We start from the raw sequence: 24,948 nt of genomic DNA, 5'->3' as shown, positions 1-24,948 counted from the left end.
TGATTTGTTCCGGTTCTTGGGTTGATGCAATAGTCCAGACACAGGAACACTGTCAGGTAATTTGGGTTTGTTTGGCACACAAAGCCATCTTATGGCTTTTGAAGACTTATGAGGTACAGGCTGTGAGTGTACTTTCTTTGAACAAGTATTGCATTTGTTCTATTGTGAGAAGTAATGCATAAAAATGCACCTATTTATGGCTACTTTTTCTCTTGTATTACATGATGGCCAAACTTCAGTACTGTGAAGTCTATTGCTTTGACTGTAGCACCTGTTCTTTGTGCTTTTTGACTCAGTGCCTGTGATCTAAAAGAAATTGCTTTATTTTGCCTTTCAACATGTTGTGTGTGAGATTTTCATGAGCTGAAAAGTTTTTTGAAAGTTTATGCCAGCAGTGTTTAATAGTGTCAGAGCCAGGGGTGATTTATGATGTCTTCTTTTAACATGTGACAGAATGTTCACATCCAAGCACACATCTGGGGCAGAGGAGCAGTCTGAGCGCGTTACAATATTAAAAACAACTTGACTTACTCAGCACATGCACAAACAAATGTATGCACGGCTAATTTTTTTTTAAATGAGAAAGGAATGGGCCAGCCCTTTTCTGTCTTCAGCTGTTTATGTCTCACAGATCAGCAACATGAGTTTACATGAACTCAGACAAAAGAAGCAGAGACAAGGAAAAACAAACTATTGTCAAACCAGATATTCACGTTCCACCAAAACCAAAACTCCCACTCTGACTCCGGCGGGACTGTGGAGTCTGATCTCAGCGGTACAGTAACTGTAATGGAATACGGGAGTGTCTTAATGTGTTTGTGTGTTTGGATAAACTGCTGTCATTATATTCTTGAGTGTATTTTGCTTTTTGAGTGACAGTGAAAAGCGTCTTTTCTTCACTGTATTTCATCCAACCCTAACCACAGTATTAGATTTACAGTGTTACTTCCTGAATATTTCATAGTTTATTCTTAGTAATGTTTTTATGATAGGTACACTATAAAAAGTGATTTTCTGAAGTTGTAAACAAAGATTATTGCAGTACGTTTACAAGGGCTACTTTAAAAGTTCACTATTATTTTACTGTGTTATACTTATGCAAGCCTGTTGCCGCCACAGAATAAAAAATAAAGGCAATTGTGACTTTTTATCATACAGTTTGAAAAATTATCTTGCAATTCTGAAATTATTTCTTACAACTCATACTGTTTTCTTGCAATTCAAAGAAAATCAGAATTCAGAGGAAAAAAAGTCTGATTTGTGAAATGTAAACTCAGGATTTAGATAAAAAAAAAACACCTCAGAATCTTAATATATAAACTCAGAATTCTTTCTTTCTTGCAATTCTGAGTTTAAATTTTTCAGTGAGTTTATATCTTGTAATTTTTTCTTCAGAATTCTGAGTTTACTTCCTACAATTCTGGGTTTATACCTTTTAATTCTGACTTTTTCCTCAGAATTCTGAGTTTACTTCTCACAATTCTGAGTTTACATCTTGCAATTTTGGGTTTAAATCTTGTAATTCCGACTTATTCTCAGAATTTTGAGTTTACATCTTGCAATTCTGGGTTTATATCTTGTAATTCTGACTTTTCTCTTCAGAATTCTGAGTTTACTTCTTGCAATTCTTAGTTTACACCTTGCAATTCTGAGTTTACATCTTGTAATTCTGACTTTTTTCTCCAAATTCTAAGTTTACTTCTCATTGTTCTGGGTTTATATCTTGTAATTCTGGGTTTATATCTTGTAATTCTGACTTTTCTCTTCAGAATACTGAGTTTACTTCTTGCAATTCTGAGTTTACATCTTGCAATTTTGGGTTTAAATCTTGTAATTCTGACTTTTTTCTTTAGAATTCTGACTTTACTTCCCACAATTCTGAGTTTACATCTTGCAATTCTGAGTTTATATCTTGTAATTCCGACTTATTCTCAGAATTCTGAGTTTACTTCTCACAATTCTGGGTTTATATCTTGTAATTCTGACTTTTCTCTTCAGAATTCTGAGTTTACTTCTTGCAATTTTTAGTTTACGTCTTGCAATTCTGAGTTTATATCTTGTAATTCTGACTTTTTTCTCCATATTCTGAGTTTACTTCTCACAATTCTGGGTTTATATCTCAGAATTCTGAGTTTGCTTATCGCAGTTCTGGGTTCATGTCTCATAATTCTGACTTTTTTCTCAGAATTTTCAGTTTACATCTCTGATTTCTATTTTTATGTGTCAGCCAAAATAGACTAAATAAAAAAGTAAATTGTGACACTTTATCTTACATACTATATCAGACTTTTAGTTTTCTCACAGTTGCTAGTTTATACCTCACAAGATATAACTGAGAATTGTGTGTTTATAGCTTGCAATTTTGACCTTTTTTTCTCACAATTACAAGTTTATATCTCTAAATTCTGAGAAAAAAAAGTCGCAATTACCTTTTTGTTTATTTTTTTATCCTGTGGTGTAAAACAAGTTTCCATTGTTGCTTGCCATTTCTAATCTGAAATTAAGTAGCAGTTTCTGAGTGTATTTTTTTTTCAGTGTAAAACTCCCCTTGTTTTTGCATGCGTGTTAAGTAGGTTTGACTCGTTGCTTGGTCTGTGTGTGTTACTGTACGAACATATGAGATGTTTGCATGAAGATATGCATGGTGTTAGACCATCCCTCTCTGTCTGTCTGTCTGTCTACATGGCAATTTTACTTCAGTCTTCAGCTCGTCTGTCTGCTTTCTGGCTTGGAATCATAAATCCAGGAGTTTATCCATGACTCTCTGAGGAATTCTTGGGGGCAATAGAATGTAAGTGGCAGGGAGGGGCTGAACAGGTGGTTTATGGGGGATCAGAGAAGGTGGGGGACTTTGTTCTGTACTCTGTAATTATAAAGGAAACCATCAGATCACTGCTTCCCCTGTATATTTTTGCAGGTGTGCAGGGATGTATCCCTTTGACTATGTGTGTATATTAGACTTTACACGTCAGGCTGTGTGTCTGTGCGAGGGAGAGCGTGTCCGACATCTGCTTATAAAAGTTCCTGTGTGTGTCAGGGCTTTTATTAATGTGTCTCTGTTAGTGTGTGTGTTTATACTCACGAGCGCGAACGCTCCCCGTGCCAGTGCTACTGTAATGAGCGCCATCTATTACCTTCTATTGCTCTGATTAAATAAACTGTGTTCATCTGAAATGGCTAGTTTAGCTCGCCGGCCATGTCATTTGTTTTTATAAATCTGATTTCTTGTCTGATTACGCTATGTAATAAACCACAACTACAATCTAGCAACGATCATGTTAATGCTCTGATCCTTAACCAATTATTTAACCTCATTTCCCACTGAGGAATACAGCAAGCCACAGATGAATACTGCAGTAAATAAACTCACTGCTCGTGTTCGTTTTCTCTCCGTTCAGACGTTTTATGGGTCTATAAATGTGTTTCTTTTTTTTTTGTTGTTTATCCATTCTTGCAATGTGCCTGCGCTCACCTTGTCCACATCACATTGCGGAACAGAACTGTCAGAACTGTCTTTCGTCCACTCCATTTATCCCATCACTCTTTCCGTTGCTCTCTCTCCTTCCATGTGTCATAACCCCCTCCAAACATCGGAAGTTTGGTTATTTATTTATTAATTTGTAAAAAAAAGAAAAGAATTCATGAATCATAAATCAAGAATCAAAGAACGTGCAATTTACACCTGTGTAAATAATATAGTAAAAAGTAAGTTACTGTTAATAATTTAAAAAATGTTTAAAAAACACTTATTTAACATTTAGTATTAAAATATATATTATCTAAATATTAATTGTTGTTATATATATATATATATATATATTTATTTATTGTTTTAAAAAGGGAATTGAATTGTTAATCAAGAATCCAAGAGCAAGTGTTACCTACGCCTGTGTCAGTAATATAGTAAAAAGTAAGTGACACTTAATAATCTAAAAATGTTTAAAAAACACTTATTTAACATTTAGTATTAAAATATATATTATCTAAATATTAATTGTTGTTATATATATATATATATATATTTATTTATTGTTTTAAAAAGGGAATTGAATTGTTAATCAAGAATCCAAGAGCAAGTGTTACCTACGCCTGTGTCAGTAATATAGTAAAAAGTAAGTGACACTTAATAATTATAAAAAAAAATATTTATTTAATATTTATTATTAAAATATATATATGTAGATATTAAAAATTACAATTAGAAATGTATATTAAATTTAATAATAATTAAAAAACTTAAAATAAAGTAAAATATATATATATATATATATATATATATACACCCTTATGTATTTTTATAATTTTATCTGTCTGTCTGTCTATCTGTTTAATATTATATAAACATAGAATAAATTGTAAAACATTATTTTAATTTAATTTTTAACTTTATGTTAACTTTATTATTTAATAATTTTTTTAACCAGTCTATCTATCTGTTTGTCTGTCTGTCTGTTTTTTTTTTTTTTTTTTAACATTTATGATTTATTGTGAATGACGGGTGCTTGATCCTTTCAGCTGGGGCTGTGAGGGTATATAATACACTCCTTTAAATTATTACTCGAGGGGCAAGTTATACCCAAGTGCTGTGATAGATATTATGGCATTGTCAGTGTTGTACAGTGATTGGGTGTGAAGAATGTTTGTTGGGTGCCAGGAAAGGGTTCAGTGTCAGACTGTTTTTAATTGATGGGATATGTGACTCCGAAGCAGAAGATCATCTATCACTCTTAATGTTGTGCTACCATTTGCCCTGTCAGAAGGCAGAGGAATTCGAACGTGTCAGTTTTATCTCTCACAATAAAAAGGTTTATGAAGGGCTTTCTCGGAAACGACTGCCTGATGACAATGATACGCTTTGTTTAATTTTGCAGCGGACCAATTCGGCGAGGCTATATTTTACTATTGTTTATTAATGTCGCTTGACAGCACTGTAACCACTGTCCCCTGCTGTGATGCTGGGATAGAGGATGCAGGGGGAAAAAAAAAATAAAACAACAAATTAATCATGAAAAAGTTATCTTTCTGCATTAATCTGTGTTTGTATGTGTTAATGACGTCTGGCCTTTGAACCTTCAGCACTCAGTTCTGACCCTCCTTATGACCATGTGACCTCCAAAACGCCTGGAGGTTCCTCAGCTGCAGACTCTCCACACAATGCGTCTTGTCTACAAACATCTTTCTTCAATTGATTCCACACAGATTTCATTCAAGGTTACAGCACAGAGTTCTGTGTCTTATTGCAGTGTCTCCTGTGCATAACAAGTAGACATCCAGTTTTATTCATCAACGTTTGCTGTAAACATCCCTTGGACACATATGCTTATGTTTTATGCAGGATGTGACAATTATTTTTTGGCAGAAAATATGAAAACTACAAGCAGATCTCTTCTTTTTATGGTCAGATGTGGTTATAGTTTTTCTGGTTTATTTTTTGGCATGTTTAAACTGTAGTATGCCTAGGAGATGTGAGGCGTTTTGTGAAGCATTTCAAAATTTAGCTGTGCATTCCATTTAGGAATGTTGGAATCGGTGAACAGACACGTTTAAAAATAAAGATTCTTTTTGTGGCAATGATGGTTCCATGAAGAACCAGTGGAACCTAAGGTTTGGATTGCATTAAGAAAAAAATGGATCCCAAAATAGTTCTTTGAAGGCATTGCTGGAAAAACCTCCAGTTTGTGTTTTCTGGTTTATTTTTTTTCCATTTTTAAACTATTGTAGTGTAGGGCCCTATGATTTCTGCGACTTGGAAAATCTGGACGTAATCGCTGAATCCGGTCATAAAAAATGGAACTTACTGTAAAACGTGGAATGTCATGGAATTTGCTGAATTCTGTATGGATAAATCAAAAGTAAGTGAGTACATTTAAATCAAAACACAATATGGACTAGTGTCTGTGAATATTAAGCTGCAAAAAAACTATTTAATATGAATCCTGCACGTTCTGCATGTCCCTGTGTGAATGAATGTCGCAGACACGCAGTTTCATTTATTACACACATACTGAAGCGTGTGTGACGCTCGCAGTGTTTTCAGCCTCTGCCGCCTCAATAAATGAGTACATGAACACATAAACAATCTCCAGAAATGCTCTTATGGTGTGTTCGTTTAATTATTAGCATAAGTAGATTACATACAAGGTCAATGCAAAGACACGAATAGACGCAAATTCGCACCAGGCAACGGGAATGACGCTAAATGTGCGACGTGTTTACTCGCCTTAATCGTGTCTTCTGTGCAAGTTCAATGGCATTTGGCTTTCAGGTGTATTTGGGACTTCCACAACAGGTACAAAGCAGCGATCGTAGTTAAAGATTTACCAGAGAAAATTTACCAGAATTTATTTAGCAGAAAAATGTAAATACACAACACAGTATATCTGAAAAAAGATAAAATAATAAATTATTATTTTTTTTTTAATTAAAAGCAATTAATTAGAGATGTTTAATTTGATTCTTAAAATGTAATGAAACCATAAAAAGGTATCCAGAAAATGAATGGAAAACAGAATTTGGTAAAAATGAAACTGAATGTGAGAGGGAAAAAAAAATTTCAAAGGACCATAAAAATTTAACTGTAATAAATTGCTGTTAAATTGTGTAAGTTTCATGATTTGTGACCCTGGACCACAAAACCAGTCATAAGGCTCAATTTTATAAAATATAAATAAATCATATAAATAAATTAGCTTTCCATTGATGTATGGTTTGTTAGTATAGGACAATATTGAGAAAATCGCCTTTAAAGTTGTCCAAATGTAGTTCTTAGCAATGCATATTACTAATCAAAAATTAAGTTTTGAAATATTTATGGTAGGAAGTTTACAAAATATCTTCATGAACATGATCTTTACTTAATATCCTAATGATTTTTGGCATAAAAGAAAAATGTATAATTTTGACCCATACAATGCACTTTTGGCTATTGTTACAAATATACCCATCCTACTTGAGACTAGTTTTGTGGTCCAGGGTCACATTTTAATTAGACATGCTTTTTGATTAATAAAAGTTAATTTAACAGAGTCTAGAAGAATCCAGGAAAATAAAATGGAAAAACAGAATTTTTACATTTTAAAACATACTTTTAAAAGTACTTTTACTTTGCAGTCATTTTAGTGAATTCTCTGGGAATTGAACCCTTGACTTTGGTGTTGCTGGCGCTACCACACTCTTAAAAATAAAGCTATTGGCTTTGCTGGTTCCATTAGGAACCTTCAACATCCATTGAACCTTAAGATGCCACAAAAGGTTCTTTAGACTATTAAAATGTTCTTTTAAGAACTGTCCAATGAAAGTTTCTTTGAGGAGCCAGTAAAGGTTCTTTTATGGAATTTCAGCGAAATCCCTCCTTTTTTTTGAACTACTTTTCCTCCTTGTTTTCTTCTTGCTTTTTAGGAATGGAACCGTTTATATATACTCTTTAAGTGAGCTTGATACCTCTCGTAGAAGTTTCCAGAGCCCTCTTCCACAAGACGTTTGATCTGAATCCATACGCCCCGCTCTTGCGGTCTCCGCTATACGGTGCCTCTGCCTGTCTGGGGGCGTTTAAAAGCATACGGTCAGATGTGTCAATCCGTCTTAGAGCTGATCGACAGCAGGAAGGCTAATGTGGAAAGTTAAAGTAGCTTTTAAAGCAGAGCGCCGTGAGCTTAGAACGAAGGAGTGGAAATATTCCGAGTGTAGACAGGAAATGAACCCAAACCGCTGTACCATCCCAAATCCGTCACAGCTTTGGAGGAAGAATGGATTGCGGTTTTAGCCAGGCAGAGGGAGGAAAAAAAATAACTCACCATCGGCTCCGGCGGTTAATGCCTCCTGTGACGCCTTGGGTTTTTTTAAAAATACTTTTTCATTGCGTACCAGCTAGGAGTGATTTTTGTGATGGCTCAAAAGTTACACACCAGGAAAGTTACACTTCATGTGACACTGAAGACTGGAGTAATGGTGCTGAAAATTCAGCTTTGCATCACAGGAATAAATTATAATTTAAATTTGATTGAAATAGAAATTAGTTTTTTAAAATAGTAATAATATTTCACAACAGTACCATTTTTGCTGCATTTTTGATCCCTTAAATGCAGCCTCGGTGAGCATAAGAAACTTCTTTCAAGTTTTGACCATTAGGTCTCAAATTGTTGTTTTCCAAGCACGAACTTGATACCTTCGGCGGCAGGGACACTTGATCCGCAAGAGGCAATTCTCTCCCGAGTTGAAATGGATACTTTTTCTTCCTCTAAACGCAACCTGCTTACCCTTTTCACCAGTGGCAGTACTTCTGCAGTACTTCAGAGGAGAGTAGACGTCACCAGGCCGGCTCGGCCCAGCCCCGAGGAGCCATGAATCACACAGAGCTGATTCTGTCAGAGATACACAGCGCATCACCCAACCATGCCAGGAGCATTTTCTCCCTCTCTTTCTCTCTCTCTCCCCGTCTCGCTCAATCTTTCTTTCTTTCTCTGTGGCTAATAGGCCTCAGCATGCTCTGCTAATGATGTGTTTGTTCTGTGAGGAGCAATGTAGAAACGGTGGTGAAATCAGGCTTTTGGAAAGTCCCAGCCTGTTCTTATAATCCCTGCAAACGACGGGTCTGCGGTGGGTGCCCGCCATTGCCCCCCTCTCGGCCCAGAGCGGGCTCGAGGAGTTTGAATGAGCGTGTGTGTGAGGGTCAGCCAGAGAATAGCAGTAATGAGAGAACATGTGTGTATGTACTTATACATGTGTGTGTGTGTGTATGTGTGCGCCCCGGGGGCCCGTGCCAGAGAGAGAGAGGGCGAGGGCCCTAGAATGAGCTCACTTTCTGCACAGCCCGCCTGCCATAAAAGCAGAACATACTCTGTAAAACTCTTTGCCGATGTGACTCATGAAAACACGCAGGCGCCAAGTGTTTTATTAATTCATTATTGTGTTTGGGAAAATTCTAGGAACACACAGATCCCTTTTCAATCAGTTCCCCTCTTTTCAAATGGCTGCATGAGTTTTGGATTTTCCCCGGCTCCTTTTTTTCTTTCTTTTCCACTATTTTTCTGCTTTCTTTTTCTCTCCCTGTAAAAGCTTTTTTGGGTGTGATTTTGATGTTTTTCTCCGCTGTCTCTCTCTCTCCCGCAGTTCGTTTTGTTTTTTTTCTTCGGCTATTTATTTTATTCCCAATGACCTCCTTGTTTTGTTTCTTGATGTTCTTACTACTGGTAAGAGTCAAAAGTTCAGAAGACTTAGAGTTAATGCAAGCCCTAAAATACTATAGTGAGAGCCAGAGTGAAATTGTATTTCCAGCAGCCATTTGTATAGAACAGTTTTATTTTGTGCTGTTTTTAGTCCAGTTTCTAATTTTTCATTCTGTGATCAGTAATCTAATCTGTCAATGCCAGTTAAATTAAATTAAATAAACAAACAATTAAATACATACATTTAGAAAATACATAAAAACATTTAAAAATTAACACAGTAACTGCATTAAAACATAAGTAAATAAATATGTTTTCATTCATTTAAATTATAATCTTAATTTAAGATAATCTTAATTTGAGATAATTATCTGTAAATAAATATGCTGTATTTAGTCTAGTTTCTAATTTTGCATCCTGTGATCAGTAATCTAATCTATCAATTTTATTAATGCCAATTAAATGTAAATAAACAAACAAACAAACAAACAAATAAAAAATAAATACATACGTTTGAAAAATATTCTTTAATTAATATCTATCAATTTTATTAATGTCCATTTAAGGTAAGTAAGCAAGTAAATAAATAAATAAATAAATAAAAACATACATTTGAAAAATACATAAAAATATTTTAAAAATGAGTACAATAAACACATTAAAAATAAGTAAATAATTTAAATGCATATTAATTAATGGTAATTAAATAAATTAAATGGTAATTTTGATCTTAAGTGTAGATAATATACAATACTTATCTGTAAATAAATAAATAAACAACCAGAAAGTAAATACAAAAGTAAATGTACTTAAATAAACAATTAAAAATAGTAAATAAATAAATTAATTGAAACAAATAAACAGTTACATACACTGAAAAATACACAAAAACATAAAAAATGTACAATAAGTGCATTTAAAAAAGTAAATACATTTAAATGTATATTTGTTAAGTAAGTACATACATTTGAAAAATACATAAAAGCGTTTTTAAAAATAATGCAATAAGTGCATTAAAAATACATTTAAATGTATATTTGTTCATTTAAATCTGTAAATTTTAGGCCCATTTATGCCCATTTATGGTAAGTAAGTGAGTAAATAAATAAATAAATAAATAAATACATTTGAAAAATACATAAAAACATTTGAAAAATTCAAACATTAAGTGCATTTAAAAAAACTGGTAATTAAATAAATAATAAACAAAATAAATAAATAAACAAACAAAAAATAAATCTATTTAAATAAATAATTACTTTAAAATGGTAAGTTAATCAATAAATACATTTAAACAAATAAACAATTTAATACCTTCCTTTGAAAATACATAACTTTTTTTTTTAAAAGTACAATAAGTGCATTTTAAAGAATAAGTAAATACATTTGAATGTATATTAGTTAATTTAAATGGTAATTATTACCTTGATTTGAGATAATATACTATATTTCTTATCTGTAAATAAATAAATACAAAAATAAATGTATTTAAATAAATAATTAATTTAAAATACATTTAAAAATAAATACATTTAAAAAGAAACAATACATTTAAAACGAAACACATTAAAACATAAATAAAAACGTTTGAAAAAAGTAGTAAATAAATTAAACAAATAAAACAAACAGTTAAATACCTTCCTTTGAAAAATACATAACATTTTTAAAAAATAATACAAGTGCATTAAAAAAATAAAAAAATAAATACATTTAACTGTATGTTTAATTAATTACATACATTTGAAAAATACATAAAACCATTTTAAAAAATGTATACAATAAGTGCATTTAAAAATAAGTAAATGCATTTAAATGTATGTTTGTTAATTAATTACATTTGAAAAATACATAAAACCATTTTAAAAAATGTATACAATAAGTGCATTTAAAAATAAGTAAATGCATTTAAATGTATGTTTGTTAATTAATTACATTTGAAAAATACATAAAACCATTAAAAAAATGTATACAATAAGTGCATTTAAAAAATAAATACATTTAATTGTATATTAGTTAATTTGAATGGTAATTATTACATTAATTTGAGATAATATACAATATTTCATATCTGTAAATAAATAAACAAACATAAAATACTTAAATACAAAACTAAATGTATTTAAATAAATAAAATTAAAACACATATTAAAATACATTTCAAAAAATAAATACATTTAAAAATAAATAAATACATTTAAAAAGAAATACATTAAAAACATATAAATAAAAACATTTGAAAGAAAAAAAAGACTTTTATTTATTTAAATTTTACTTTTATATGAGAATTAATCTGAGACAATATTTTAAAGGTTTATCTTATTGTATTTTATCTTATCTTATATCTTAATTGACTGCTTTTGCATTTAATGATATCTGATTATATTTCATGCCTTGCATATGACAGTAGAAACTAAGCAAATCCGAAGTCTGGTAACATTCCCGGTGGATATATAACAAATATTTCCCAACCTTGACTGATATGTGTGGAAAACATAATTATGCTATCATTTGAGTTCACAGTAATGCTTTCAGTTCAGCGAGTAGCGCATTTGGCCTAAAAGCGAGCAGCTCCAGCTCCGCTTCAATTGCGAAGAATTTATCCTATGCTGCCTCGGTCTCCAGGGTAAACACGTTGACTTCGGCAACGTGTGGTTTTGAATGGTGAGCTCTAAATGATATCTGTTACATATGGAACAGTTCTGAGGGGTCACGGACGGAGCTGCAGCGGGGGTTTGGGGAAGGGGGTGGGGGGCGATATGGGCAGGGATGGGTTCGAGGGCACACAGTCGCAGATGAAAACCAGACCTGGAGAAAAAGAGAGAGGGAAGAAGAAGTGGGGGGGGAGAGATGGCAAGGCCTTGTTGTGGCTGGCTATGGGCGTGTGCCTATCTGCAGAGCTCCTTCCTTAGACGTGGCCACCCTAACTTGGATGCACATGTGGAAGAGTTTACTGTAATGGAACTCTAAATTAGTGGTGGTTTGAAGCTGCCTGCAGCAGTAGGCTGTAATTAACTGGCTCTGCTGAAAGAAACAGAACCAGAGAGGCTGGAGGGAGTGTGTGTTAGTGTGTGTTTGTGCTTGTGTGTGTGTGTGTAGGACAGATGTGTACACTGGAGCCATGGAAGAAAATGGCACAGTGAGGGAGAAAATATTTGTTTTAACTTGTATTAATGAATGTTTTTGCAACACATTCTTAGAGAAGATTCTGTTCTATTTTGTTTCTTCAGGCACTATTATGTACCAGAGGTTATATTTTTTTTTTTTTTTTTTTTTTTTTTTTTTGGATTTCAACTTTTTTCTTTTTGTTATATGAGGGTCTTAGAAACTTTTTAATCATGCCTGCATCACTTGTTTTTGTTGTTTTTCGAATGCATTTTATGTAAATGTAAAAATCCATCATAAAATAGGTATTTTTTTAAAGAATAAGCTAAACAATAAGTAAAAAAAAATTTTTTTTTGTTATATGAGGGTTTACAGAAATGTTTCAGTCATACTTGCATCACTTACTTTTGCTGCTGTTCGAATGCATTTTATGTAAATTATTTTTAAAAAATCATAAAAATGGGTATTCATTTTTTAAAATATAATCTAAACAACAAGTAAGGTAAGTATAAATAATGTAATTATTTGTTGTGTGAAAATGATGTATATCATTTAAAAGAGGAAGAGAAAAGTGTTGGATTTTAACTGTTTTTTTTTTTTATATGAGGGTCTTAGAAACTATTTAATCATGCCTGTATCCCTTATTTTTTCCTTTTTTTAATGCATTTTATGTAAATGTAAAAATCATCGTAAAATAGATATTAATTTTTTAAAGAATAAACTAAACAATAGGTAAAATAAGCATAAACAATTTTAAAAAGAAAGAAAAGAACAAAAAACAAATGCACTTTATGTAAATGATTTTAAAAACATAAAAATATTCATTTTTAAAAAGCAAAAATTTAAATAGTAAAATAGGCATTAATAATTTTAATTATTTATTGAGTGAAAATGATTTATATCAATTTTAAAAAAAAAAAAAAAAATGTCTGTCTCTTAGTTGTGGTGTCTTTTGCAAAATTTGTACAAATTTAAAAAAAAAAAATCCCCACAATTTTTTCTTTTAATTATATGAAGGTCTTAGAAATGTTTTAATCATACATGCATCACTTATTTTTGCTACTTTCCAAAGCATATTATGTAAATTATAAAAAAAAAGCTAATATTTTTTTAAAAAGCTAATCTGAACAAGTAAAATAAGCATTAATAATTAATTAATAATTATTAAGTGAAAATGATTTATATCAATTTTTAAAATAGTGGAAAAAAACCCGACTCCCTCAGTTGTGGCAGTTTTGTTGTCATTTGTAAAATTAAAAAAAAAAACATTTTTTACTTTTTATTTATATATATATTTTTAAAAACTATTGTATGTTGGGTTGTGACTTGCACAATTTTTAAATCAATTTTATAATTTTTTTTTTTTTTTTTTTTTAATTAGAGCATTTATTTACAGTGTCAGTGAAGTGCTTGAGATGAAAACCGCTAAATCAATACATATTACAGTATTTATTGTGTATGACTTCTAGTCAAATTGTCAAATTAAACAAGTTTGAAAATATTATTTAATTGTGTGTATTTAAATATATATATATATAGATAAATAAATTTTGCCTTTGGAAGACTGCCATTTTATTTAAAAATGTTTAACATATCTCTTCAATCAAAGAATGCTATTAAACATAATCCGTAACTTGAGATGGAAGTGATACCATGAAAAAAAAACCGTACGTATTACTGTAATGCCTGCATATTTACCGTAGAACATTTTTAGCAGACAAATGAAAATAGCATGTTTAAAAATGTATTTTAATAGTGTAAAGGTGCCCAAGAAACACCCTTGACCTACAGTGTAGCACTTGGAAAGAGTTTTCTTAGGGTTTCACTGTGTGGATTACAGTAGAGCTTTGTGCATCTGTTATGGAACGGGAGCTCAGTATTTCTCTCAAAGACTATGTATTCAGGTGCAAGTGTTTTTATGCGACAGTGAGAAAGAGACTGTACGAATGTGTGTTTTGGAAAGCCCGTGCTTCTTTCCTGGCCAGAGTGCCGCCCCCGTAGTGCCCCCCAGTGCCCGGACTCCGTCACTGAATCGGTCTCCTATTTTTTCTTTCTTTTTCTCAGCTCGGCCTATGTTTATGCCGAATTCATGAGCACGATTTTTCCCTTGCTTTTTGCCCTGATTCACAAACCACAGCACTTCCAAAAAGCACTGAATTCTTTGGCTCAGCTCATTTTTCAAAAACCACATTTAAACAACAAGCCGCCAGCACCACCCACTCATAAAAATCACTCAAGGGAGAAGAAACAAAAAATGGAAAGGGACAACCCAGCATTCACTAGCGCAGTGATGAAGATAGGTTTTGTCTTATTGAAAAGTCTGCGTAAGAGAGCGAACCCCGCTGCCAAAAAAACACACTTGTTTTCCAGTGCAAATATCTAAACATACTTCCAACAAGCAAAACTGCATAACATATTAAGACATCATGCAAGGTATAAACATGTCAGAATTTGGTTTCTGGTTTCACTTTGGACAAACACCTTTGTGTTTGTGAGAGGAGTTGCAGATGCAAAACAATTGGACAAACAAGCTGTCGCCTCTTCCTTTCAGTTCCTTTCCAGGTCTGTGAGAGGCCGACTGTAGTCGTGCAGGGCTGAGAGACTGGCAGCACAAACAGAGAAGCTCTTTCTTGTGGAGTTTGGGTGATTTAAATCATATGGAATAGCCTGGAAACACCACAAACGTCTGGACACCTTTCAAAACGGAGCAGACAAGAGCGCTCTCTTTCTCCCTCCCTCTGTTTCTCTTCTCCTGCCTCAACCTAACTTTTTCCTAACCGCTTTATTATTTTCCTCCCTCCCCTTCGTTTCTTTTTTTGCTCTCCCTCCGTTTTTACATATCACCCCATCGTTTTCCTTCAGACTCCACCCTCCTCTCAAACACACACACACACAAGCGCTGGCTGCTGGGTTGTTGTTAAACCGATGTGAGAAACTCGCAGATTGCTGTTTGTCCGACGTTAGGGGTTCTTAACAGATTAGTTCATCCGGAAATTAACATTCTGTCATGATTTATTCATGCTCGTTTCATTCCACACCTTCCTTTTTATTTTGAACAATATGTTAGTCATATTTTCCATGCGATTTCAATCGGACTGGAGCACTCAAGCTTCAAAAAGTATGATTTGTGCACTACATTTCAAATCTTCTGAAGCCGTGTGATAGCTTCATGTCAGGTAGTTTATTATCTAAACGCCTTGACATCTGCTTCATGTCTTTAAACAATTCAGGAGTAGAGCTGGGCGATATGGCCAAAATATTATCACGATCACTTTTATTTTAATATCAGTCAATATCTATAATCACAACAAAATGTCACATTTTTATTTCTTTCAGGTTTAATGGCAGATTTGCTACAGTGTAAAAACCAGACTTTAACCAGACGTAATTGTGGCTTTAAACTATTCTTTATGGTCAGAACATGACAAACGCTTCATGTTTTTTGAATTCTTCACACTTTTTCCGGTCATTTTTCCTTAACAAAATATCTTAAAAGAAAAAAATTATTTCTTAGTTCTGCATGTTTTTAATGAGTAATATTGTTTCAAATCAAGGAACAAGTTTCTAATATTAATAATAATATAACATACACATTTGATAGTAGCTTGAGTTTGGATGCAGATGTAGATTTATGTTCATTATCAAAATCAGTAATATCTGTAAACATTGTAGCAACCTCATTTTTATATGGTGAAATTTAATTTTTCTGCCTGTTTGAGTTTTTTTTTAAATTAACCATTGCTCTTCCATAGTATCATCCATAGATTATTATAAAGACAGTTAAAACCACAAATATAGCACCTCAATACCATGGTAAAAATGTAATATGGTTCCTAGGTATTTGTATGAAAAACAGTAGTCTAAATACACTTAGTGTAAATGCATAAACGCTATAGCTGAATCACAAAATACTGCAGTTATATTCCATTACTCCTTCGATACATTTAATACATGTCTACATTAATAATATAATAAAATTCGACACAAAATATATCCACATTTCTGACACAATACCACTGTGCAGTTAGTGCTACTGCAGAAATCTATGGTAAATGATGGCGATTTGTAGATTAAAAAGTCTTCTGACTGTATCGTTGCGCATAGTGTTTCTCCTGTTTGTCAGCACTGTTTCATCTGGCTTTAACCCAAGTCATTTGTGTTCTTCACTAAATTCAAGCGCTTCACACTGGCGCTGTTTAGTGACCGAGACTCACGAGTGAGTGAAGGCATCAGCTCTAGTAAATTCGCGCCGTGACGCCGTTTGAACTTTGATCCGAGCGGATAAACGCTTTGACTGGCGCGCTTTTGTTCCGCCTTTGCCGCATAAATGTTATATCGAACATTTATCGCATTCTTGTTATCATTTATCTAGGAAATTTATATCGTGCGGTAATTATCGTTATCGATTTATCTCCCAGCCCTATTCACGAATGAACAAATCATTCTTCTGAGTTGTTCTTTTCAGTGAATCGGCTGACCTGATTCATAATAATTCATTCTTAAATTGTTCTGGTCCATTTAATCCACTGAGTCAGTGATCCAGTCACAACTTTTTGAGTGGAAGATCATGAGTGAATAACAAAAAATGAAAATCATTCGGGTTTGGAATGGCTTGAGAGTGAGTAAATGGTGCACTGTTTATATTGTACAGGAGCTTGGACTCATTGAACTTACGCTTAACTTATCATGTGTTTCCTCTTGAAGGTACGTCCTGTCGAACGAGTGAAAGCGGAGCCGTGACGCAGAGCGGAGAAGTTTGCCAACATTGTCACACAGGCCGTTGAAGCGCACGACAGGCCCAACCAGCCTTTGGCAGCCAACCGTCGCCATGGCAACCAATAGGGAACGGCAGGTGGGTCACATGACCGGCTTCCCACCTGCTGTCTACCCATTTGCCTTCAATTCCATGCGGAGCCACTCCCCCTTTGACCTGCTGACCAATAGTAGCCTGTTCGGGCGGTTCGGGGCAGACCTTCCCAAAGAGATGGCAGCTTTGTGTGAGTATTGAACCTGCGTTTGTTTGTTTTTTTTTGCAGAATTGGCATTACATTCTTGCTAAAGATCATGTTTTGGGGTGTTTCTTCAGGAACTATTTATTTATTTACTTATTTATTGTTTTTTATGTCTTTATTTTTTAATTTTATTTTTTTTAATGAAGCTTTTCATTTGACCCTAACCTTAAAAAATCTGTAATGAAAATGTCAAAAGTTTTTGAACAGTAAGATTGTTAATGTTTTTTTTTTTTTTAAGACGTGTCTTCTGCTCACCAAGCCTGCATTTATTTGATCTAAAGTACAGCAAAAACAGTACAATTTTGAAATATTTTTATTATTTAAAATAACTGTTTTCAATTTAAATATATTTTAAAATGTCGTTTATTTCTGTGATTTCAAAGAGTTTTTAGCATCATTACTCCAGTCACATGATCCATCAGAAATCATTATAATATTCAGATTTGCTGCTCAAAAAACATTTTATTATTATTATTATTATTATTATTATTATGTTGAAAACAACTGAGAAGATTTTTTTTCAGGTTTCTTTGATGAATAGAAAGTTCAGAAGAACGGCATTTATCTGAAATAGAAATCTTATAAACATTATAAATGTCTTTTATAATCACTTTTGATAAATTTAAAGCATCCTTGCTAAATAAAAGTATTATTTTCTATAATTTCTTTCAAAAAAACAAAACAAAACAAAAAAGCTTTTTATTTCAGATAAATGCTGATCTTTGAATCTTTTTATTCATCAAAGAATCATAAAAACATGTACTCAACTGTTGTAAATATTGATAATAATTAGGGCTGGCGAATGATTAATCGTGATTAATTGCATACAAAATAAAAGTTTGAGTTTGCCTATTACATTCATGTATATATTTAAGAGAAATATATTATTTACGTACAAACTATCTTTACTTATATATAATATAAAATTATAATAAATGCATATACTTATAAATATTCTTAAATTTATACATGAATGTGATTTATATATATATATATATATAAATGTATGTATGTGTATGTGTATATATATATATATATATATATATATATATTTATATTTGTATTTATATATATATATATATATATATATTTTATTTGTATTTATATATACATAATAATTACACACAGTACACACACATATATCGGGCAAACTCAAACTTTTATTTTCTATGCGATTAATCGCAGTTAATTGTTTGCCAGCTCAAATAATAATAATAATAGTAATAATAAATGTTTCTTGAACAGCAAATCAGCATATTAGAATGATTTCTGAAGGATAATGTAAAACTGAAAACTGGAGTAATGATGCTGAAAATTTTGCTTTGATCACAGAAATAAATTACATTTTAAAATGTATTCAAATAGAAAGCAGTTATTTTAAATGGTCAAAATATTTCAAAATTTTACTGTTTTTGCTGTAACTCGGATCAAATAAATGCAGGCTTGGTGAAAACATTAAAAAAGATTAAAAATCAAAAACGTTTGACTGGTAGTGCAATTATATGCAAAGCATTTAAAATAATGTGCTATATTACCTATGATCAGATTTATGGCTAATATTGCATCCAGTTCAATCAGACTTGAATTGTGGGATATGCGCAGTAGGCATTGCTGGATGCTGCATATATTGGTAAAATTAGTAGGCCACGCATGCAGTGACTAAAGTATTTGAGCAGTATAGTATTTACTCTGAATAAGTAAAAAGAAAGAAAACCTTCTCATTAAATGAATTAAAAGAGAGCTGAGGACTCTTGAGTCCTTCAAGCTAGCTATCTAGTCTCGTTGCCTGAAAAAAGGGCATTTCTTACAGGTGTTTGCCTGCAGAGAAAGAAAAAGTTCAGCATTTTAGCTCAGGTGTCACAGGGGGCGCTGTTTTACATCCGACAGCAGACGGAAAGTGTGTGAGAGAGGATAGAGAAACAACAGATGGCTGAGAGAGGAAAAGAGTCATTTAACAGACATTTTATTCTGCAAAAATACTTTTTGTTGGTTTAATATATCAAGTTTTTACATTTTATAGCATTCCAGAAAAATGGCAGGTTTTCGAAACCAGCTGTCGCGGTTTATTACTCTGTTTTTTTAGCTGAGGTGTAGTGGATTCACTGGCTTTTCTGATCGAGAATGTGTTGCAAGAATGCGAGCCGTCTGTGGATTTTTCTTGTTTAGACAGTAGCTTAGGGGAAAACACAAGCCACAGACATCTGAAATCTCATCTCAAGTCCTGAGGGGAGAATCTGTGATGGGTTTGGATGGCAACAACAAAGCAGAAGACTCCGCGTTCCCCCTCCTCAAAACACACACACGCACAGATATACACTTCTCGTCGTCTCCTGCTGTGCCTCTTTTACTCCTCTGCAAGTCTGAACAACACTCCAGCCTTTTAGATGTCAATCAGTACCCACCCCCCCTACAGCTGCCCACCTAATCCAATAGGTATTTACAGAGAGAGGCAGAAAGAGAGAGTGAGGGAGGGGTGATGGAAGCACCTGGGGATGACGTCCTGGTGCGGTGGAATCCAAGAACACACCCTGCTGTGAAAACACACTGACGGATACACAATAAACAAGTCTCCTCTGTCTCCTGGTCATGAAAATGAGAAACATATTTCGCCTCGCATATGCACACGGCCTGAATATGAAATTGCCTTTTGTGGAAAACACGTTACATTAATGTTTGAAAAACTGGGAAATTATAGGAGGAGCTTGACGAGGCAGATGTTGATTAGCATTGTCAGCTGCGGCGTGAAATTAGAATTAATCTTATTTACATTTTTGTTTTGTATCCAATTTTTTCCTCGTCAAAATTCTAAAGCACGCTCTTCCTCTAAAACTATTTTCTTTTCCGCACGACCTGCTGGATGATGTTAACAAATAGCCGCATAGATATTTAAGCATTGTTTTAGCAAATTCACATTTAGTCTGGCTCTATTTTGATTTACAGTACTGTTCCAAAGTTTGGGGTCTGCCCTCCCCCAAATATTTTGAAAACTTTTATTCAACAAGGATGTATAAAATTAATCAAAGGTTACAGTTAAGACATTTATAATGTAACAAACATTTCAATTTTAAACAAACGCTGTTCTTTTAGAACATTCTATTCATCAAAGAATCCTGAAAAAATATTAAGCAGCACTGTTTTCAAAACGGATACAAATCAGCATAATAGAATGATTTCTGAAGACTAGAGTAATGATGCTAAAAATTCAGCTTTGCATCACAGGAATAAATTAGATTTTACAATATATTCAAATGGAATAGTAAAAATATTTCACAATATTACTGTTTTCACTGTACTTGTGATCAAATAAATGCAGGTTTGGTGAGCAGAAGAATCCAAACTTTTAATTAGTAGTGTATAACCCACTTTTCATGGTCCAATCTCAATTTCACATTAAAATCCGTAAAATGAATTGCAAATGGTAATTCACGTTGACATTTTAAAAGTCAAATTTAGCTCATTTTTTTTAACTGGAAACAATTTCTGCCTCGCTCTGGCTGTTTGCATATCCAAAAGCACATCGGTCCCTTAGCAATGCCAGGAATTGGGTGAGAGTCGAGACCACAGAGGCCCTCATTTGCTTTTGGGGACGCCGTTTGACATTCTTTTTAGATAGGCATGTCACAAGTTGTTTTACTGAGCCGTTCTCATCCCTGGCTCTGAGACGAAGGGAAACAAAGGCAGACGAGCAACCGGCCCGTTGCTGTTTTTGCTTTTTTTGCGGGAGTTGGTTTAACAGGCCTCTTCATTGTTGTCAGAGCTGTCTGTCGGCTAGACTGCGAAAATTCCCAGCTCATAAAGGCCCGGCATACTGAAGGCCCTGTCTTTAAGTGTGTTAGTCCTGCATTCTTCCCTAGATCGGTGTGTATAATTTCCCAGAGAAGACAGTCATGCTTTGGCCTACTTCGGATAGGTGTGTTCAAGCAGATATGCTGCTGACAGGTTCAAGCACTTTTCAGAGATGTGCAGTTGGCACAGAATTCTTAGAAATACTGATTTCACGTACTGACACTCTTTTTTTAACTGAAAAATCCACTTTTTCAGACTTCTGTTGCAGTAACACAGTGATAAAGTGATGCAGTTACATTTATACATTTCACAGATGCTTTTATACAAAATGACTTGCATTGCATATCAAACCCATGACCTTGCTATAATTGCCATGCTCTACTGTTTGAGCTACAGAAATGTAGACAAAATCAGCGACCTTCCCCTTGAAATGATGATCTGTCCTATATTCTTATATTGGATAAAAACACACATTTCTTTACACAAGCAGTTTGTTTTTTTGTTTTTTTTTTGTTTTTTAATTAGGGTTAGTTTGTGTGTGTATTTGTTTTGGTCCTCCTTTTTTAAAAAAAATAGAAAAACTCTGAAATCCAATAACTGAAGTAAATGAGTTGCAAATGGTAATTATGTTGACTTTTAAAAAAAGGAAAATTTAACTCATTATTTAATCTGGAAAGAATTTCTGCTTCACTCTGGCTGTTTGCGTATCCCAAAAACAATGTCAAATGCAAATAATAAAATAATATATATATATATATGTATGTGTGTGTGTGTGTGTGTGTGTATATATATATATATATATATATATATATATATATGTGTGTATATGTATATATATGTGTGTATATAGTTGTTATTTTTTCCATTTTTCCATTTTATTTTAAAACTTTTTCCAAATTTTAGTTAAGTTTCCAAATTAAGTTTTTATTATTTTTCTGTTAACACTTTACAATAAGGTTTAATTTGTAACATTAGGTAATGTATTAACTAACATAAACAAACAATGAACAACACATTTATTACAGTGTTTATTAATCTTTGTTAACGTTAGTTAATAAAACTACAGTTGTTCATTGTTTATTCATGTTAGTTCACTGTACATTAACTAATGTTAACTCAACTTTTGATTTTAATAATGCATTAGTAAATGCTGATAGATAAAGATTAATAAATGCTGTAGAAACATGTCATTCTTAGTTTGCTAAGGTTGTTAACTAATGTTAACTAATGAAGCTTATTGTAAAGTGCTACCTATTTTTAATATTCATGTTATTTTAGTAAACTTTTTTTGTGGTTTTAGCTTTAGTTGTTCTTTTAGTTTTAGTTACCTGTAATAATCCTACATTGCATTGCAGAATATGAAATTTTTTTCCTTTTCAGTCTTTGTCTTGTTAGTAATTGTGTGTATTGCTGGGCCTTTGCAGTTGTGCAGGGTGAGGGTCAGGTATCCGGTTGGTGTCAGGTGAAACCAGCCTAATTATAAAGGGCTTCCTTAAGATTTATTAGTGACTAGTCAGTTAGAAATGCACTGACTTGTTGGTTTTGCGAAAAATGTTTTTTTCCACCCCTACACCACTAAGCATTCCTGGTCCAGCATGGAAACTCTGCTATCTCTTGTTTTTTTTTTTTTTTTTTTTTTTTTTTAGCATGCTGTTTTTATTTTAGCATATAACATAAACCGCCCATCTGCGGAGCTCCGCTGTTGCTTTGACACTGAGTATGTAAAGCAGCTGTGCACGTGGGGCCACCGGTCACTGTGTGTGAGGCTCCGCGTGGGAGTCTTACGTGCCGGCGCGCAGAAGCCGTTATCAGTTGATCCCTGTCATTATCGGAGCTCTTCAAACAAACAGTTGGAAGCCCATTACCAGCACTTACCGTGTGATAGCATCTCAACTGAGCCCTCAAACGCTCCTGAAACCTTTTACCAATCAGGGGAGGAGGCCTCGCTCCAAGCCGCCAAGAGCCTTGTTTTGAAAGGCTGCTTGGTCATTTCCTTTAACCAGACGGAGACCGTGTGGCTCTAATCTAGTAGTCCTGCTAGGGCCATGCACGGTCCAGCTGTCTCTCTCGCGCTCTCGCCGCACATATCAATGATATTAGTTCCCTTTTGGCGTGCGAGCTGGAGTTTTTATTGTTGTGACTGGGGCCAAGCTGTTGTGTGAAGGCATTTGTATTGTATAAAAAAGAACAGCGTGCTTGTTCCAGCTTGTCATCGAGAGAAAGGCAAACATTTTGTTGTTCGCTGCCCCCACAGGAATGAATCAGTACAGTCGCACACTTTTGCACAGTAAACGCATAAATATGTGCAGCCTACTTACTGTAGTCTAATAGTGCTTTTGTGCACGCTTATATAGTTGAGACCATATCTGGTGACGTATTTGCGTATGGCGAACGGATTTAAAAGCTTTGGGAGATGTTAAATTGAAACATCATATGACGAGGATTGATTTTAGGGCTGTGCAGTAAATCAAATAAATCATTGAGATTATGATTCCGACTGCAGTAATTAGTGAAGTGATGATTACAGGATTCCATTTCTCCCTTTTAAGTTTTTTTTTTTTAATTTGTGACCTGATTTTGCAGAGTTTGAGCATTCACAGACATTTTAAGTGCATGAATGCAAGGATGTTTAAATTAATATATAAACCTGTCAAGTAATAGTCTTAATACATTTTTGCAATCTGATCTATAAATGAGTGTTTTATGATTTACTACTTTTTGTTTTAGTACCAAAGTGAGAGGCACTGAATGTTGTGCAACTCGCAGTGTAGATGGTGTAACAACCAATATGGAATAAAACAAGATGTAGATATAGTGTTTATTTTACAGTAGCTTTGTTTTGTAATAGGGGAATTTTATAGCATTATCACACTTGCAGGCTTTCTGTGTATAATTTCTGTTCTGCCATTTTGATGTTTATGCTAAATGACTTAGTGTAAAACAAACAAACAAAAAAAATTATAATAATAACAATGCAAACAAATTCTATTATGTAATTGTCATTTAAGGATTAGTTCACTTTCAGAATAAAAATTTCCAGGTAATTGACTCCAAGATGTTTGTGCCTTTGTGTCTTCAGTTGAAAAGAAATTAAGGTTTTTGAGGAAAACATTTCATGATTTTTCTCCATATAGTGGACTTTAGTGGGAGCCAACGGGTTGAAGGTCCAAAATCGCAGTTTTAAAGGGCTCTACACTATCCCAGCAAAGGAATAAGGGTCTTATGTAGTGAAACGAGTGGTAATTTTCAAAAAAAAAAACTCACACTTGCTCGACCTCACACATTACGTAGTCATTTTGCAAAGGTCACACATGGCGTTGGAGGACAAAATGAGATTAAAAATAAAGGTTGAATCTTGAACATCCCCAGAACCTTTCAAATGGAGAAAAAGTTCTTTATAGTCAATAAAGGTACTTTAGATTTTTAAAATGTTCTTCAAAATGGTAAGAATTTTTCACTGAAAGATTCTTTAGGGAACCAAAAATGGTTCTTCTATAGCATCACTGCAAAAACACAGTTTTGGAATCTTTATTTTTAAGACTGTACCCTACATTTTTGAACTGAAATACACAGACAAATTACTAACCGTGCTTGACCTTTCCAGTGTGATTAGTAGGGCTTTCCCCTAATAATTAGTAAAACTGTTAATAATAGTGATACTCCGTCATTTTTGGTCATACAGATTAAAGTAATACATCTTTTGAATCTGTAAAAACCCTACATTTATTTGTGTGCACTCACTATAACAACAAAACATTGTGCTTTTGTAAAATAATGAAAGCAGGATGCACTTTCTGCCGGCTCTGTCTCTTGTACTTGAGTGCGAAACTTTGAAACTCAGTGTATATTTGCCTTACAGATATTAAAAATGAAATTTTCATTTT

General features: G+C 33.4%; 1 protein-coding gene across 1 annotated transcript in view; it reads left to right on the top strand.

Moving 5' to 3' along the window:
* Positions 1–24,948, top strand: part of rarga (retinoic acid receptor gamma a) — a 68,122-nt gene that overhangs the window by 978 nt on the left and 42,196 nt on the right. The window contains exon 2 of the mRNA XM_051096206.1: positions 16,971–17,263. Coding sequence (XP_050952163.1) covers positions 17,095–17,263 — 169 coding nt within the window. The 5' untranslated portion in view covers positions 16,971–17,094. The remainder of the gene's footprint in view (positions 1–16,970; positions 17,264–24,948) is intronic.

This window comes from Labeo rohita, chromosome 23, assembly GCF_022985175.1.
Source record: "Labeo rohita strain BAU-BD-2019 chromosome 23, IGBB_LRoh.1.0, whole genome shotgun sequence".
NCBI classification, from domain to species: Eukaryota; Metazoa; Chordata; class Actinopteri; order Cypriniformes; family Cyprinidae; genus Labeo; species Labeo rohita.
This window is presented reverse-complemented; position numbering and strand designations above follow the sequence as displayed.